At 45.8% G+C, this 19,906-nt stretch overlaps 1 protein-coding gene and 1 long non-coding RNA gene across 2 annotated transcripts in view; one reads left to right on the forward strand and one right to left on the reverse strand.

The window, feature by feature from the left end:
• Positions 1-19,906, forward strand: part of LOC138746232 (uncharacterized) — a 189,344-nt gene that overhangs the window by 149,115 nt on the left and 20,323 nt on the right. The window lies entirely within an intron of this gene.
• Positions 16,627-19,906, reverse strand: part of LOC138746229 (uncharacterized) — a 52,716-nt gene continuing 49,436 nt past the window's right edge. Inside the window, exon 2 of the mRNA XM_069904297.1 lies at positions 16,627-17,946. Coding sequence (XP_069760398.1) covers positions 17,320-17,934 — 615 coding nt within the window. The 5' untranslated portion in view covers positions 17,935-17,946 and the 3' untranslated portion in view covers positions 16,627-17,319. The remainder of the gene's footprint in view (positions 17,947-19,906) is intronic.

Here is a 19,906-nt window from a genome sequence, read left to right on the forward strand (position 1 = left end):
TGTGAACACACAAAGGAGCAAAGGAATAACGCGACAGAATTGAAAATGAGACCTTGCACAGCAAGGCAATACCGTTTATTAGAAATAGTTGCTATTATTCTACATTCAATTAGACGCTTGGCAAAGAATTAGTGATTACACTGGGCGTTAATGAGTGGCATGCTTGATCAGTGGCTGCACAAGATGATGCCATCAACCCTCATACACATTGCCGTTGTCATGCACAGTGACAGGAAGAGGCCTTTCAGCCGCTCCAGCCTGTTCCAACATTGTGCACCGATCACTTAACCTCTCAATGGAAAGCCCTGCAAAAGGTAATGGACACAGCATCACAGGCAAAGCTTAGCCCCACCATCAAGAAAATTTACCTGGGAGGAGTCACGTGATGGAGTAGTGGCCGGACGGTGAACTCCAGCCCTCTCCAGAAAAGTCGGGAAAAACAAGAGAAAACACAAAGGCACAGAAATAAAAGTTACAGAAAAGTGAGTATAAAGGTGGAAAGAAGATGGCGACAAAAAAAGAAAAGTCGAAAGCAACGGTAAGAAGAGAGGAAGAGAAGACAAAGGAGGAAAAAGGTGAAGGCCTTACCTGTCCGAAGAGGCCCGCTGCGGAGAGAGAAACCCGCTCCCTCAGGTCGGTAAATAATGGACTACAAAAATGGCTCGCAGAGCCGAACAAAAGTGCGCAACCGCGCATGCGCGAAGTTTCGCGCATGCGCGATGCGAATGAAAAAAAACACACCGACGGGAGGGGGGACCAGCTGGGGAGTCGATCTCCACAGCCGGCAACGACAGCTGCAGAACACCTGCAGCAAGAAGAGACCACAGAAGACAATAGAAACAAGATAGAAGAGGAGGAAAGGGCACCAAAGAAACAACAGATGGCCAACCCAGAGGAAGAAGAAGAGGAAGAGTATGGTGAAATAGAAGAAGAAAAGAGAGGCAAGGTAAAGGATATACTTGCTCTTATTAGAGGATACATGGAATCATTTAGAGAATGGCAAACACAGGAATTTAAGGATTTAAGAAAAAGAATAAACAACACAGAAGAGAAAATAAATAAAATGGAGATGACCTTAACAGAAATGGGAAAGAAAATGGACAAGATGGAAGAGCGGGCAGTAGCAGCAGAAATGGAGGTAGAAGACTTAAAAAAGAAATTGGAGGAATCTAATAAAAAAACTAAAGAGACACAAGAACTACTAGCTCAAAAAATAGATACAATGGAAAACCATAACAGAAGAAATAACATAAAGATAGTGGGCCTTAAGGAAGATGAAGAAGGCAAGAATATGAGGGAGTTTATAAAAGAGTGGATCCCTAAGACCCTAGGATGTCCAGAACTACAGCATGAAATGGAAATAGAAAGGGCACATAGAGTATTGGCCTCTAAACCACAACCACAACAAAAACCAAGATCTATTGTAGTAAAATTCCTAAGATATACTACAAGAGAAAAGGTACTGGAGAAGACAATGGAAAAAGTAAGAGAGGGCAACAAACCACTGGAGTATAAAGGGCAAAAAATCTTCATTTATCCAGATATAAGTTTTGAACTCCTAAAGAAGAGAAAAGAGTTCAATACAGCAAAGGCGATTTTATGGAAGAAAGGGTATAAATTTATACTAAAGCATCCAGCGGTATTGAAAATATTTATTCCAGGACAACAAAACAGACTATTCGCGGATCCAGAAGAAGCACGAAAATTTGCAGAACAATTACAAAAATAGACTGAGGGAGGAAGACGGGTAATGAGAGTTAAAACGATCACGACTGATATGTATGTGGGTAAAGACAAAAATAGACTGAGGGATGAAGACGGGTAATGAGAGTAAAAATGATCACGATTGATATGTATGCAGGTAAAGAGGTATAAGAGTGAATAGAGACAATGAGCATACATGAATGTATCTGTACTTAGAGGAAAATATGGATAGTATAGACAAGAATTAATAAGGGAAGGTAATGGAATAGAGAGAATAAGGAGGGAATTAAAAGAGGGACCTTTGTGACATATGAAAAGTGAAATCTTTTCTGGGGGAGGCGGGGTGGGGGGAAATAGCGGTCACTGCAAAATCAGTTGACGCTTGCGAGTGGATTCGCAAATCCAAATGGAGAGGGGAGATGTGGTTGTCCGACAAGGGATAAAGGACAACTCAGGAGGTGAAGGGGAGATTGGGGATAAATAAGATAGAAATAGGAGAATAAGGAAAATGTTAGATGTTGTAGGAATGTTGTCTTATAAAGAGTTGAAAATAAGAAAACAGAAATGGAAAAGGAGGAAAGGTAATGATGGAAAAACGGAAAGAGAAGATAAACAAAATATAAAAGGGCTACGCTGAACTATATGTCTTTAAATATTAATGGAATACATAACCAAATTAAAAGGAAGAAACTACCAAATTTAAATGAATAAATGTATTCCATTAGAAAAAATAACATATTGGTTAAGAAATAACATTGAAATATTCGAACAAGTATAGGAGCCTTACATTAAATACAATAGCGAAAACCTACCGGGGACAAACATTACCTAAGTTGATGGAAGGAGAAGGAAAGAAAAGAATGGACTCAGTAGAATTTCTGGTGTAATTTGGTTGAATGACAACATTGTCTGACTGGCTTAATGCAACCTAGATTGTATACCTAAAATGGATGAGAGGGGGGGGTGGGGGGGTGGTTTGGGAGGAAAGGGGGGGGGGGAGAAAAAGTCACTGTATATGTGTGAAAAGAAATAGTGTATATCATGGCTAATGTGATTTATGGTGTGAAAAATAAAAAAATTTAAAAAAAAAAAAAAAAAAAAAAAAAATTTACCTGGAACGCTGCCATCAGAGAGCAGCAGCAATCATCAGTTAGAATTTATTGTCATGGACTTGTCACGAAATTTGTTGTTTTTCAGGAACATCAATGTGCAAAATTGCTATAAATTACATTTTAAAAAATAAAACAAATTGCCGTGTATACACATAATAGTCGATAAAATGTAAAAATCAACCACCCCAACCCCCCCCCCCTATTTTTGGCCCTGCTCACCCACCCATCTGATTTCCCAATGCCCCAGCTGTCTGCACATCCAAGCTCCCAACCTCCCGACCCGCCTGCACCCTGGCAACCCCACCCCCCGCCCACCATTGCCTGTCTCCTTTCACACAGATAGGATCAATTCTACCCAGACCCTTATCACATTCAATTAACACCTTTTGTTGGTCTGGATTCCTCCCCCGTTGTTTGAATTCTGAGACTTTCTGATACATTCTGCTTCAGCCTTTTCTGATTTTTCCTTGAAGAAGGGCTCAGGCCTGAAACATCAGCGATATATCTTTGTCTCCTACAGATGCTGAAAAGACCGGCTGAGTTCCTCCAGCATTTCGGTGTGTTTACTAAAATCACAGCGTCTGCAGCCAATCATGTTTCCCCCTACCAATGGAAACAACTTATCTACCTCTATCTTATCTATGTATTTCATAATTTTATACTCCTATAAGATTTCCTCTCCTCCTCCTAAATTCCAGCGAATTCAGTCCCAGACAACTCAATCTCTCCTCATCCCTGGAATCAACCTGGTGAACCTGCTCTGCACTGCCTCTAAAGCCAGTACATTGTTCCTCAAGTAAGGAGACCAGGACGGAAGGGAAGTTTGTGTGATGTCACAGCCGAAGCACAGTGAGAAAGTTTGATTATCGAAGATCAGGAAGAGTGGGGGTTTTATTACTCTCTCAGACTTCTGTGCTGTACACTTAATAATACGTCAGAAATTCAATTCTTAAAGACAGGAAGTTGCTGAATGTTGAGGACAGCTGGTTGGTGACACAGGGCCTAAAGGGTTAAAATTCATCTGCTGCCAGCAAGATCTACCATCCTCCTGCTGTTGAGATGACCTCAACTGTGACCATCGTCCAACAACACCAGGTGAGTAGTCCAAAATGACATCAACATGTTACATAATGTATCTCTCCTGTACAGCACCAATTCTCACCGAGCCCTCACTGTGAAAAACACAACGGCTGCCGTTGAAAAGATCAATCAAGATTCGAGCGGTTTTCAAACATGCAGCTGCTGACCTACTTTGCAGCAACTGTTTACTTGCTGGGTTTATCTTTGTTTATCAGTAACAGGGGTCCGAGATTAACTGCCCATGTAAAGCATGTCCAACGGTTCCTTGTTCATGCCCCTCATTTTGTCTCGGAGGGCAGATTTAAGCACCTGCCGACTTATCCACTCAGCAGCCAAATCATCAATGACCTCTCCCTTCCACTCAGCAAAGCCCACCCTTTCCCTTCCTCACTCCTCTCCTCTCCCACCTTTTTACTGAGGTGTCTGCCTGTTTTTTTTTTCTTTTACTTTAATTTAGACGTACAGCACGGTAACAGACCCTTTCGGCCCATGAGCCCGTGCCGCCCAGTTATACCCAATTAACCTACAGCTCCGGTACTTTTTTTTTGAAGGGTGAGAGGAAACCCACCGGTAATTCACACTGGCATGGGGAGAATGTACAAACTCCTTACTGTCAGTGCCAAATTTGAATGCCGGACGCTGGCTCTGTGACAGCGTTGCTCTAACCGTGCTACCCAAACCTGAAAGAAGGCTCAGGTCAAAACGTTGGCTACCCTTTACTCCCTATGGATGCTGCATGAGTTTTTCCAGCACGTTCATGCATTGCCCTCGACCCCAGCGATGGCATGTTTTCTTGTTTCACACATATTACCTTTCAGTGTGTTGTACAACATAGATACAGGTCCTTCAGCCAAGCGAATCCATGCGGACCATCAGCCACTCCCTCACACCAATCCTGTTTCCCTTCTCTTCACCTTCTCACCAACTCACACGCAGATTCCGCCAGTCACCTACACGTCGGACAAAATGTACATCCACAATTAACCTTATCCTTGGGAAGTAGCAGGAATCCGGAGTCCGTGGGGGAAAGTGCAAACTCCCAATAGCTGTTTATAAAATTATGAGAGACATTAATGGAGGAGACAGTCATAATATTTATTGCAGGGTAGAAATGTCACATGTAAAACACAAAAGTCTGCAGACACTGTGATGGAAGTCAAAACACGACGCTGGAGAAACTCAGCAGGTCAGCAGGTCAGGTGCATAACCAAAGTTTCGGGCTTGAGCCCTTCAGCAAGGTCTGAGCGAAATGTAGGCAGGTGCTCGGACACCAGGCTAACAAGTAGATACAGCCAAGAATCTTTTCATTTAATAAACCCCAGAGCAGATTCTTCTGGTCTGCAAGGTATAAATATATTCAATATTCCAAGATTCAAGATTTTTTATTGTCATGTAATAGGTACAAAGAATATATTACTCAAAATTTCCTTCTGCCTGCTGTAAGACAGATAAAGAGTTGCCATTAGTGTTGCCCGGCTCCCCTTACAGTCAGAGAGAAAGAGAAGCGAAAGGGGATCCCTTCAGAGTCGCTGAGTGTCCATGGATTCTCCTCAGCTCTCCCGCAGCCTCTGCAGCCTCACAGACTCTTATTCAATCCATCCGAGCTCCAGATCCAAACCTCTGAAATAATCAGGAAGCCTTCAGCACCCGAGGCCCTTCGGGAGCCCTTCTTTCCCTCAGCACCCTCTCGAATCCCAACTCCAAAGCCTGCTTCACATGAGCCACTCTGGAAGCCCACAGCCCGTGCGGGTCCCCCGACCACAAGTCGCCCGCAGCCTGTGTGAGCCCCTCGCTAGCCTGTCGCCGTGGTCACCTTCCTGTATGGTCATTTCCTCAGCTTCTCCTTCTCAACGGGAGGTGTTCTCCCCGTTTCTGCTTCCCCCACACTCTGCAACCCCTCGTTATCACAATTGTTGCTTTCTCTTCAACTGGTGTCGTGGTGAAAGCTGACAAGTTCTCTAAATGTGATGTAGGTTGAAGCACCATTCCGCCAGGCCACTATTTGCGTTTGCTGTTGCCCTTAAACCCTGACCATGAAGGAAATACTTCATACAGCCTTAATCAAGCAACTTTTTTTTCATCCACTTCAGAACCATAAGATACAATTGCTGGCTGCACTCTGCTCCCTCTCAGGAACAACCCACATCATTCCAGGGTTACTTTGGGCTGATGTTTTCCCAGGAACCTCGTCCAACTTTGCAACCTCTACTTGTCAGACCTGGCACAGGAACAACACTGATTTCATTCAGCGAATTTATTGAATGCTGTATGCATTCTTTGCCTGTGCTATTTTGGGGTGGTATGTTTATTAAAAAAACAAATCTACTTAAAGCACATCTGTGGCAGAGCCCCTGCGGGAACTCAGATAGAATATAGAATATGCATGAGATGCACGCCAGACTTGAATTTCAGTTCAATTAAGAGTTCAGACTAATGATTTCTCCACTTCACTGTCTCCAGGTGGTCTGTATTTTTGCCCCACTGTTCTTGAGTTCTACCAACATGGAACCAGGTATTTCAGCCCAATTGACCAAGCTCATGCCATTTGCCTATATTCAGTCCATATCTTCACCTTTCCAATCCATGTACCCGTCTAAATGTCACAATTGTCCCTGCTTCCACCACTTCCTCTGGCAGCTCATTCCATATGCCCACCACTCTTTGCATGAAGAAAGCACCTCTCAGGTCCCTTTTAAATCTTTCTCTGCCCACCTTTTAATGTTTGAGTCTCCCTCTCCAGGAAGAAGATGATAACTCTTTATCTGTACCCCTAATATATAAACCTCGATGAGGTTTGCCCTCAGCCTCCTATGCTCCAGGGAGAAAAATCCCAGCCTATCCAGCCTCTCTTTCTCCTCCCATCCTATAATTTTTGATTCACCTACTCTAGGAAAAAGGCTGAGACTCTAATTTTGTACAAAGTAAAGGGAGGAAAGTTTAGGGGAGATGTCAGGGTAAGTAAATCTTTACACAGAGTGGGTGCCTGGAATGATTTGCCAGAGGTGGTGGCAGAGGCTGGAACTAAAGGGGCATTTAAGAGGCTCTTAGACAGACACGTGGATGAAAAAAAGAGAGCTATGAGGAAGGAAGGGCTACTTTTTTTTTGGTAGAATATATAGGTCGGCACATCATTGAAGTTTGAAAGGACCTGTACTGTGCCATAGTGTTCTATGTTCTATTTTTTGGGGAGGGGGGGAAATCTGCACATCACTGACAGATTGGAGCTGCAGTCTGTGTGGTGAAGATATTCCCACAGTGTTGTTAGGGAATCATCAACTGTGATTCAGTTCCTTCAGAGAGTGCACAGAAACATATAGAGAGCTGTGAACTTGGCCAGCACCATCACGGGCACCTGTCTTCACCCCATCAAGGACATTTACAAGAGGTGGTGTCTTAAGAAAGCAGCCTCTATCCTCAAGGACCCCCACCACCAGGCCCTGCCCTCTTCACTCTGCTACCACCAGGAAGGAGGTCCAGGAGTCTGATGACGAGCACCCAATGGCACATCTGCCATAAGGTTCCTGAACGGACCATGAACCAAAGACACTGCCTCACTTTCTCTTCTTTTGTACTAATTTATTTACTTTTTTAAAATATGTAATCTATAGCAATTTTGCACCTGTAATGCTGCCACAAAATAAGAAATTTCATGACACATAAAGAGTGCAGATAAGATATACTAGGATGTTGCTGGGTTTTCAGGAGTTGAGTTACAGGGAAAGATTATAGGAACTTTATTCCTTGGAGCATTGAAGAATGAGGGGAGATTTGACAGAGTAAATGTGAGTAGGCTCTTTCCACTTAGATTAGGAGAGATAAATTCAAGAGGACATGGCTTTAGGGTGAAAGGGGAAAGATTTAGGGGAAACTTCTTCACTCAGAGAGTGGTGGGAGTGTGGAACATGCTGTCATCTGACATGTTAAATGCTGATTCAGTCTTACATTATAAGAATAAGTTGGATCGATATATGGAGGGGAGAGGTCTGGAGGGTTATGGAATGGGTGCAGGTCAGTGGAACTAGCTGAAAATGTTTTGACGCAGACTAGAAGGACTGAATGGCCTGTTTTCTGTGCTGAAGTGTTTTATACTTCTATGTTCATGACAATGAATTCTGTTTTTGATTGCAAATCCATAAGCCACTAATTTTACACAAATCCTGCACTCATTCCATTTTATTCTCTCACGTTCTCACCAACATACCCCAGGTTCCACCACTCACCCTGCATATGAGACGTAATTAACAGTGTCGAAACAGTGTACCAAACCATATATTTTTGGGATGTCAGGATACTCTGGGGGAAACCCACGTGGTCATAGGCAGATGGTGCACACTCCACACAGACAACACCGGAGGTCAAGATCGAATGTGAGCCGTTTGAGCTGTGAGACAACACCTTTACCATCTGTGCCACCTCCTTGGAGGTGTACCCAGGCACCTGCTGCCTTTTGGTTGGTCGAGGTTGTGGGTTTCGAAGTTGCTGTGAGCCTAACCTAAACCAGTCACTGGGTGGGTGCTGACAATGCAGGGGGTGAATGTTTTAAGGCAGGTGGATGTGGTGGATGAAGTGTTACCTTGTGGGCTGTTTGGAGTTGCAATTATTCGGGGAGTATTCAATCACATTCCTTACTGTTGGAAACACTTGGGTGTCAGAACGTTGGATGTCAGAAATATTTATGTGACTGGTCCACTTCAAGAATCCTTTATTATCGTGTAATTGCATAGAACATGTAATGTTACATGAAGTTACCTGCTGCCTGTCATAAGGCAGACAAAAAAAATCACCATTAGTGTAGCCTGGTGCCCCTGACAATTTGGGAGAAAAAGAAGTAAAACAGAGTCCCCTCAGAGACGCTACGTATACGCGGATTCACCTCCAGCCCTCCTGCAGCCGCACAGAATCATGTTCGATCCATCGGCAACCCGAGCTCCAGATCCAAACCTCCGATACGATCAGGAAGCCTTCATGACCCGAGGCCCTTCAGGAGCCCTTCTTGCCCTCAGCACCTTCTTGAATCCCAGTTCCATTGCCTAGTTTACTGGTCAGTGGCTGATGACTTGAAATTGTTTCAGTTATGGTGATGGGAAGTATTGTGGTCAGCTGGGTGGAAGATCTCACCAAGGGAGATGGGGGGGGGGAGAGAGAGGAAAGATTGCACAGTATCCCCTGAAGGGTCTATGTCGGGGCGGCCAAACTTGCTTAATTTAAGAGCCACATATGTTAAACACCAGATGTCTGGGAGACGCAAAACATGAAAAATTACATTCATGTTTTTACTCTTACATGGACATTTTATTACAAAAAGTTGTGTTAAGAAATACATGTATGTAATAATATTTATTAATGTGTGTAGTTTTTAAACTGCTCATTTGTATTAGTTTCAATAATCAAAAAGTACACATGTGCATACCAAATATTTTCAAAATCTTGATTGATTATTATGAGCCTCCATCTTGACTGTGGGTGGGCGGTAAGGGCGTCGGGAGCTTGGATGGGCGAGTGGTTGGGGTGTTGGGAGCTCGGATATTCCAGACACCCACCACTCTCTGTGTAAAGAACTCACCTCGCTTATCATTTTTAAACTTTTCCCCTCTTGCGTTAAACCACGCCCTCCAGTATTTCACATTTCCACCCTCTGACGATCTGCACCATCTTAGCCTCTGATCATTTCTGTACTTTTATCCAGTCATCTGTCTCTCATTATCCAGAGAAAACATATAAGAAAGGCTGTGCTGATATTGGAAAGGGTTCAGAGAAGGAGGATTCTGGGAATGAAATGGTTATCATATGAGGAGCATTTGACAGCTCTTGACCTGTACTTGTTAAAATTTAGGAGGGGGGGTGAACTTCATTGAAACCCTTTGAACGTTTGAAAGCGTGGACAGAGTTGATGTAGAAAAGTTGTTTCCTGTGGTAGGAGAGTCTAGGGCAAGAGGGCACAACTTCAGGATTGAAGGGCTTCTGCTTAGAACAGAGATGCGGAGGAATTTCTTTAGCCAGAGGGTGGTGGAATTTGTAGACACGGGTGATAGTAGAGGTCAAGTCATTGCGTTCATTTAAGGCAGAGATTGTTGGGTTCTTGATTAGCCAAAAGTTATGGGGAGAAGGCCGGACAGTGGGTCAGAGTGGGAAAATCAATCAGCTCTTGATTGAATGATGGGGCAGATTTGATGGGCTGAATAGCCTATTTCTGCTCCTATGACTTATGGTTTTAACAACTATCGGTGGAGTGCCAAGCTTACAAAATGATCTATTGAAAATAATTCAACTTTAATCATTCACTTTATTTCACACTTGCTGAAAGCAGAATAAAAGAACGTTCCATTAATCGTTAAATGTCAGCTATGAAGATATTCCCACAGTGATGTTAGGGAATCATCAACTGTGATTCAGTTCGCAAAGAGATAAATGTTTTGGATAGTCTATCCTCTTCGAGGAAATTGGAGTGGAGATGTGGCTGCAGGATTGAAGTTACCTTCTGATTTGGATTTGGATGCTGGAAAGACCCTGGCCCACACGAGAAGGGGGAGAACCAAAGGAGAAGACTCCCATTGCTGGGCCTGTTTCTGTGCTGCAATGTTCTTTGGATCTATGGGTCTGCCCGAAGTGTTGACTGACCACATCCACCCATGGATGCTGCCCAACCGCTGAGTTCCTCCAACTATTCTCTGTCACTCAAGATTCCGTCATCTGCAGCTTTTCATTTAGACATACAGCACGATATCAGGCCCTTCCACCCCATGAACTCACACTGCCCAATTACATCCACATGACTACTTAACCTACTGACACCCTAATTCGTACACCCTAACCCTCAGATTTCATGTGGGCGTTCTCCAACTGGATGGCATTAACATTGACTTCGCTGGCTTCCACCCCCACTGCCATCTGGCGGTGGTCAATGTGGCAGGCACCAAAAGATTTCTTTAGGCAGTCCTTGTACCTCTTCTTTGGTGCACCTCTGTCTCGATGGCCAGTGGAGAGCTCGCCGTATAACACGATCTTGGGAAGGCGATGGTCCTCCATTCTGGAGACATGACCTACCCAGCGGATTTGGATCTTCAGCAGCGTCGGCCTCTGCCATCTCGAGTACTTCGATGTTGGTGATGAATTCGCTCCAATGAATGTTGAGGATGGAGCGGAGACAACGCTGGTGGAAGTGTTCTAGGAGCCGTAGGTGATGCCAGTAGAGGACCCATGATTCGGAGCTGAACAGGACTGTGGGTATGACAACGGCTCTGTATACGCTAATCTTTGTGAGGTTTTTCAGTTGGTTGTTTTTCCAGACTCTTTTGTGTAGTATTCCAAAGGCGCTATTTGCCTTGGCGAGTCTGTTGTCTATCTCGTTGTCGATCCTTGCATCCGATGAAATGGTGCAGCCGAGATAGGTAAACTGGTTGACCATTTTGAGTTTTGTGTGCCCGATGGAGATGTGGGGGGGCTGGTAGTCATGGTGGGGAGCTGGCTGATGGAGGACCTCAGTTTTCTTCAGGCTGACTTCCAGGCCATATATTTTGGCAGTTTCCGCAAAACAGGACATCAAGCGCTGAAGAGCTGGGTCTGAATGGGCAACTAAAGCGGCATCGTCTGCAAAGAGTAGTTCATGGAAAAGTTGCTCTTGTGTCTTGGTGTGAGCTTGCAGGCGCCTCAGATTGAAGAGAGTGCCATCCGTGCGGAACCGGATGTAAACAGCATCTTCATTGTTGAGGTCTTTCATGGTTTGTTTCAGCATCATGCTGAAGAAGATTGAAAAGAGGGTTGGTGCGAGAACGCAGCCTTGCTTCACGCCATTGTTAACGGAGAAGCGTTCAGAGAGCTCATTGCTGTATCTGACCTGACCTTGTTGGTTTTCATGCAGTTGGATAACCATGTTGAGGAACTTTGGGGGGCATCCGAGGCGCTCTAGTATTTGCCAAAGCCCTTTCCTGCTCACGGTGTCGAAGGCTTTGGTGAGGTCAACAAAGGTGATGTAGAGTCCTTTGTTTTGTTCTCTGCACTTTTCTTGGAGCTGTCTGAGGGCAAAGACCATGTCAGTAGTTCCTCTATTTGTGCGAAAGCCGCACTGTGATTCTGGGAGAACATTTTCGGCGACACTAGGTATTATTCTTTTTAGGAGAATCCTAGCGAAGATTTTGCCTGCAATGGAGAGCAGCGTGATTCCCCTGTAGTTTGAGCAGTCTGATTTCTCGCCTTTGTTTTTGTACAGGGTGATGATGACGGCATCACGAAGGTCCTGAGGCAGTTTTCCTTGGTCCCAGCAGAGCTTCAAAAACTCATGCAGTTTGGCATGCAGAGTTTTGCCGCCAGCCCTCCAGACTTCTGGGGGGGATTCCATCCATACCTGCTGCTTTGCCACTTTTCAGTTGTTCAATTGCCTTATATGTCTCTTCCCGGGTGTTGAGGGAGCTGGAGCAGGGTGGATTCTTGGACTGAGCGGTTGGCACTGAAAAGAGATTGAAAGTGTTCCGACCATTGGTTGAGGATGGAGATCTTGTTGCTGAGGAGGACTTTGCCGTCTGAGCTGCGCAGCGGGCTTTGGACTTGGGGTGAGGGGCCGTACAAAGCCTTTAGAGCCTCGTAAAAACCCCGGAAGTCGCAAATGTCCACGCTGAGCTGGGTTCGTTTGGCGAGGCTAGTCCACCACTCATTTTGGATCTCCCGGAGTTTGCGCTGAAGATGGCTGCATGCGAGACGGAAGGCTTGTTTTTTTCTCTGGCTAGGAAGGCTTTGCAAGGTGAGCCTGGTGGGCAGCTTGCTTCTTTGCCAGCAGCTCCTGGATTTCCTGGTTGTTTTCGTTAAACCAGTCCTTGTTTTTCCTGGAGGAGAAGCCCAGTACCTCTTCAGTGGATTGCAGTATGGCAGTCTTCAGCTGATCCCAGAGGGTTTCAGGGGACGAGTCCGTGAGGCGGATTGCATCCTCGAGCTTTGCTTTGAGGTTTGCCTGGAAGTTTCCTCTCACTTCGTCTGACTGCAAGTTTCCAACATTGAACCTCTTTCTGGGGGCTTTACTGTTCCTGGACTTTGGCTTGAAGTGAAGATTGAGCTTGCAGAGAGCAAGGCGGTGGTCAGTGTGGCATTCCGCGCTGGGCATGACCCTGGTGTGGAGCACATCTCGTTTGTCTCTTTCTCGCACCAGGACGTAATCCAGGAGGTGCCAGTGTTTGGATCGGAGATGCATCCAGGTAGTCTTAAGGCTGTCCCTCTGCTGAAAAAGGGTGTTAGTAATGACAAGCCGCTGTTCTGCGCAGAGCTCCAACAGGAGGCGCCCGTTGTCTTTACACTTGCCGACTCCATGCTTGCCCAGGATTCCTGGCTAGGTTTCTGAGTCTTTGCCGACGCGAGCGTTGAAGTCACCAAGGATGACAACCTTGTCGGCTGTAGGGGTGCGTTGAATGAGGTTGCGCAGATCAGTGTAGAACTTGACCTTTTCTGCTGGTTCCGCCTGGAGGGTTGGAGCATAGACACTGAAGAGGGTGATGCGACGCTTGTTTTGAAGGGGGAGTCGCATGAATATGATCCGGTCCGAGTGGCCTGTCAGGAGGTTTTCGAGTTTGGAAGCAATGGAGTTCTTGACCATGAAGCCTACACCAGATAGGCGTCGTTCATCCATAGGCTTGCCAGACCAGTAGAGTGTGTAGCCCGCGCCGCGTTCTTGGAGGCTGCCTACATCTGCAAGGCGGACTTCACTGAGAGCGGCTATGTCAGTGTCAAGTCTGAGGAGTTCATGTGCGATGAGGGCAGACCGACGTTCAGGTCGGTGGCTGTCAGCCTTGCCTAGCATGGTTCTGATGTTCCAGCATGCAAGCTAGAGTTTGTGAGCATCTTTTGAGGGGGAGGACGTGGAGGAGGAGGACGTGGTCATGTCCTCGGGCCTGCGCAAAGGAGCTTTTAGGTGGAATGCAGTGTGCGCAGTACTGGCCCTACCCTTTACACCCATGGTTCGTGTGCCGTGGCCAAGCAAGCTGGGACGTGGCAGCGAGGTCCTTGGGTCGTAGGTTTTATATCGGAGTGGCCTTCTCCTATGCAGGTTTCTTACCCGGGCTGGAGGGGCCTGCCTCCCCTCCTAGGTCAGACCATACCTGGTCGCAATCCAACCTGTTTTCACGGTGTAGAACAGAGCAAACATACATATACACAGTACGGGCATGTGGATAAAAAATTGGCTTGTAGGAAGAAAGCAGAGAGTAGTAAAGGAAGGAACATATTCTGCCTGGAGGTCGGTGACAAGTGGAGGGGCTGCAATGATCTGTTCTGTGATCCCTGCTCTTTTTGATTTTTATAAATGAGCTGGATGAAGAGGCGGAAAGATGAGTCAGTAAGTTTGTGGATGAAAATGTTGGAGGAGTTGTGGATGGAGCTGAAGGTTGTCGAAGGCTATATAATGATATAGACAGGATGCAGAGTTGGCCATAAAAGGGCAGATGGATTTTAATCCAGGGAATTGTGAGATGATGCATTTTGGAAGGACAAACCAGAAGGTTGAGAACAGGATTAATGGTTGGAACATTGAGGGCTGAAAGGCCTGTACTGTGCTGTATTATTCTATGTTCTCTGTACATATATTAAAATCAATATTATTAATAAATAGCAGAGTTACAGAGAGTTGTTTAGTCATTCAGTAGTTTCTTTGCTTTTTGGAAGAAACTGTTCCTCAGCCTGGTGGAGCTGGCTCTGATATTTCTGTACCTCTTCCCCGATGGGAGCAGCTGAAAGCTGCTGTTTGCAGGGTGGGAGGGGTCCTCAATGATAATTGCGCGCCCACTTCAGACAATGATCGGGTAGATCACGTCAGTGGAGGGGTGGGAGACCCCAGTGATCCTCTCTGCTACTCTTACGGACCTCCAATCCAATTCTCAGCAACAACTGTACCACATTGTAATGCAGTCGGCCAAGATGCTCTGAGTTCCTGCAGAAAGTTGATGTAATGGTGGCCGGTAGCCTTGCCCACTTCAGCCTTCTGGAGAAATGCAGTCATTGCTGCACCTTCCTGACAAGTGAGGAGATGTGTTTCCACGGCAGGTCACTACTTAAGTTGATTTCAAAGAACTTGGTGTTATCTACTCTCTTCACTACTGAGCTATGAATGTGTAGTGGAGGATGTTTGTCCCTGGTCCTCCTGAAGTCCACAATCATCTCCTTTGTTTTGTCCACACTGAGAGTCAGGTTGTTATTCTCTCACCATATCTCAAGATTTTCCACCTGCTTTCTGTAGTGCATCACTTGTCGCTGATGTTGGGCTGAATGTTAGGTCTGTTGTTTGCATAAAAAGCTGCAATATTCTAACTGACAGGGAGAACAGCTGCTTGAAGTCTGGTTAATTCTGGCTGCATTCCAAGTTCCAACCATCTGCTAGAGCCAAAGAATTGGCTAAAGTGTTTGCTGTCCGATTACATTAAAATCACTGGCTTTGTGTCGGCCATTCAGAGACTTGTGGAGGGGAAAGTGCATTCCCTTGAACTGGGAGGTGGGGAGCGGGGTGGGGGGGGGGTGGGGGGGGGTTAGGGTTCCCGCCCTCAAAAGACACCAGATTGTGGGAATTAGATGAGAGAATTATTGGTCTGCAGGCAGACTGATAAGGAAGATGGAAAGTGCTTTGTATGAAAACCAAAAGATGAAAGACCGTGGCAACACTGACGAATGCCGTGTCAGAAGGAAGAGTTTTGTTTATTGTCACTTCCACCAAGACACCAGTGAAAATCTTGGAGATTCATTCTAACAAGTAGCTGCAAACAAATCTCCCTCCCTGGAGGATTTTGCTGCTTTATAGTGTGCCTTCTATGACACTGGGGTGTCCCAGAGAGTCGATGAAGTGTGGGGTCACTGGTCTGACGCATAACCCCACTGCCTGTGGTTCCTCCTCAAGGTGGGGCAGCCATCCTGAGAATGGGTGGCCCAAGAGTTGAACAGCGACCATGGGTCCCCATGTGGGTCTCCAGAGTCTTTTTGTATTTACAACACGGTAGAAGCTGATTCCGCCCATTTAAACCCGTGCTGCTCAATTACTCCTAAATTAACCTACAATGATGAGAATGCCTGTGATAACAAGGAGGCAACGAGAACATGGATGGTCTCAGCGCACTAGCCTCAGCTGAGAAAACACGGTGGAGGCTTGCTATGGGCAGCTTATCTTATTGCAAAGATGTAACTAGAGGGCGAGGAACAAACAAACAATGCTGGGACTGCGGTGTTGATCAAATCTGAGGACAGACTGCTTCTAGAATGGATGAGGCTTCTGCTTAGGACTGAATCTCCTGCTGGAGACATCCCACCCATCACCATCGGAGTGCTCCTTCTCAAATCTCCACTTGGTTAGTCCTCTCCGCTAACATGTTGCCTGGGCAGCACTTCTTGATGGACCAGAATGGAAAATCCCCAGACTGGGTTAGACTACTGGCAGCAACGAAGAGTTTGTGCAGAGGGTAAACATTAACTTGAATTCAGTCATTGATAAGTAGGAGGGGGCTGCTGCCTTTCCTCCCTGCCACCCATTTTTAACTGCTGTTTACGGCAGCCCTGGTGTTTATGAATTCCTCTCAATGTCTGTCCTTCACTACCCAGGAATTTCACATTCAAGAAGAGAAAGTTGTCGTCCACAATAAAATCCATGGAGACATTAACCTTGTGAGAAATGATGACCTACAAGCAATGAATGCACACCAAGTTCAAAATGAGAACAAATGTTAAAGTAGCTCAGACCCCACACCTGTCTCTCTAATCAGTGCACAATATCTGTCTGAATCACAATATATTTCAATGTCGTTTGAAAGATTGTTAATCATTTCAGGAAACGTCTTACCACTGCCAAATATGCGAAATGTTAATGTGAACTGGAGAGAAAATGATTACATATTTCCTCAAATTTATTACTATTTCCCAACAAAAAAGCCTATTTTCAATCTTTATTGAGTTAGCATACATGGACTGTTACAGGCCCTTTGGCCCACAATGTTGTGCCAACCTATATAAACCTACTCCATGATCAATCGAAGCATGCCCTCCCCACTCCATAATGCCCCATTTTTCTTGAGGGGAGAGTTTTGTAAATAAAATGGAGAATATTAGAGACTCTCAACAGGTCAGCATGTGTGGGAAGTGTTTTCTCTTTTTATTTCTGATTTCCGGCATCTGCAGATTTTCATTCATCCTTTTTAAACTTTCACGTTCATCTCATGTACGGTTTCCTGCTTGTTTTCCTGAGCAGAGAAACCAGCCTATGAGGTCTGACATCAGGCAGCTCACATGGAATCTGAGACCCAGCCACAGAATAGAGGCAAATAACCAGAGGCTTGGTCAAGGAGGTTTGAATCAGTCTTAAATGAGGAGAGCAAGCGAGAGAGATATGGAGATTCCTCGAGAAAATTTCATGAATTATAGCGAGTGTCTTTACCCCTCTTAAGCCTCCCTCACTCCTGAAACTCTTAAGTCAAGTCAAGTTTATTGTCATCTGATTGTACAAGTCTTCTTCTTTCTTCTTCTTTGGCTTGGCTTCGCGGATGAAGATTAATGGAGGGGTAATGTCCACGTCAGCTGCAGGCTCGTTTGTGGCTGACAAGTCCGATGCGGGACAGGCAGACACGGTTGCAGCGGTTGTTTTGTCAGTGAGGTGGGCTCTGCGGTCTTCTTCAAAGGAGGTTGCTGCCCGCCGAACTGTGAGGCGCCAAGATGCACGGTTTGAGGCGATATCAGCCCACTGGCAGTGGTCAATGTGACAGGCACCAAGAGATTTCTTTAGGCAGTCCTTGTACCTCTTCTTTGGTGCACCTCTGTCTCGGCGGCCAGTGGAGAGTTCGCCATATAACACGATCTTGGGAAGGCGATGGTCCTCCATTCTGGAGACGTGACCTACCCAGCGCAGTTGGATCTTCAGCAGCGTGGATTCGATGCTGTCGGCCTCTGCCATCTCGAGTACTTCAATGTTGGTGATGAAGTCGCTCCAATGAATGTTGAGGATGGAACGGAGACAACGCTGGTGGAAGCGTTCTAGGAGCCGTAGTACAACCTGGCAAAACAGCGTTCTCTGGTCCTCAGTGAAAAACATGCAGACACATACCTAGACGTAACACACATACAAATAATGCATATATAGGACAAGCATTCATATGAACAAATAAATACATAGATTTTGTTTTATGAGAGTCTCAGATGGTCAGTGTGAGTGGTTCCTTTGGTCGTTCACCATTCTCACTGCCCATGGGATGAAGTTGTTCCTCAGCCTAGTGGAGCTGGCTCTGTTACTCCTGTATCTCTTCCCCAATGGGAGCAGCTGAAAGATGCTGTGTGCGGAATCGAGTCAAGTCGTCACCTTTATTTATTGTTCATACCATGCTCAAACAGTAAAGACGAGATAACATTTCTCTAGGACCATGAAGCATGTTTGCATAAATATAAGTTAGAATAGAAGTTAACACATTGAAATATCCATCGCTCCTCAACCATTTCCCACTTAACACCCTCACTCTACCACTCCTGAACCATCCCTTACTCTCTCCCTCACTCCTCAATCTTTTCTCACTCACACCCTCACTCCTCCCTCACTCCTCCATTCCCTCACCCTTCGGCTCACTCTGCCACTCCTCAATCACCCGTCACTCCACCAGTCCTCAACCACCCTTCACGCTCACCAATAGGCAGGATGCAGAGTTGGGCGGAGAAGTGGCAGATGGCGCTCAATCCAAATAAGTGTGAAGTGATGCACTTTGAAAGGTCAAACTTAAAGGTGGAGAATGTGGTTAATGGGAGATGTGGTGATAGGATGTTTGTAACAGGGTGGGAGTATGTGGATGGCTGTAAATGGGATGGTGGTGACGGGATGTAGAAGCATTATAAATCAGGAAATGGAAGCATTCCCCATCACAGGATTCTGCAGGGAGCTCTGAAGCTTCGTCCGTTCTGGTGTGTCGATTACCTGAGACATCTTCCTGAATATTGAGGGGCTTTGTTCAACACAGGATGACGCTGGGGAATCATGTCTCTGATGAGCAATCCGGTGTTCCATCACATCACTGTCACAGGCCCCAATCCTCCTATTACCAGGCTAATTATGAATGGCAGCAAGAGAGAGGATACATTTCTGTCTGATTTACAATTTGATGAATACATTCCCCTGCTGTCCCAGTGCTGTCAGTAAACCGTGATGAGGGGGGTCAGGAGGTGAGAATCAGACAGCAAGGGAAAGAAAGTGTGACTAAATTTGATTTCTACTCAATCAGAATTTAATCCAGACATATCCAAATACAAAATGGCTTAATATGGAAGATTAATCAATAGATCTGAGACTCATTAACTGCCTTGATTCAAGGAATTGTTAATATGCTTGAGCATCCAGGCCCACCCCCCCCCCTCTCCCCCCCACTGTTTCATGGAGAAAAGGCTGCTTTTTATTTGCATGTTTACAATTGAAGGTGTCGAACTGGGAAACAGTGATGGGCGACACAGTTAGCGTCGAGGTTAGCACGATGTTGTTACATTGCCAGTGACTGGGATTTGAATCCAGCACTGACTGTAGGGAGTTTGTACATTCTCCCTGTATCTACGTGAGTTTCCTCCAGGGGCTCTGATTTCCTCCCACCCTTCAAAACGTACAGAGGTTGTAGGTCAATTGGGTGTAATTGGGTGGCATGGGCTAGTGGGCCGGAAGGGCCTGTTACCGTGCTGTATATCTAAATTTAAGAACTTTAAGTAGAAGGGCATTTATTATTCATTGAGGAGGGGGTGAACAGGAAGTAATCCCATTGCAGCTGGTGGGAGTGAGTTCGACATCACTGATCCCAGCGCTCTCCTCCCATACCTCTCTCCACCTCTACCACCTTCATTCATCCAGCATTCTATCATCTCTTGGCCCTCCCCAGCCCTGCTCCCAACCCCCGTTGAATGTTTAAACACCTGCAGCATGACTCCCCAACTTTTCTACTCAATGCCCTGAACCAATGAAGGCATACAGCCTGTGCCATCTTTACCACCCAGGATGTGCCCTCCTCTCTGGAAGGAGATACAGGAGCCTGAAGACCAAC

This window comes from Narcine bancroftii, chromosome 11, assembly GCF_036971445.1.
Source record: "Narcine bancroftii isolate sNarBan1 chromosome 11, sNarBan1.hap1, whole genome shotgun sequence".
Taxonomy (NCBI): domain Eukaryota; kingdom Metazoa; phylum Chordata; class Chondrichthyes; order Torpediniformes; family Narcinidae; genus Narcine; species Narcine bancroftii.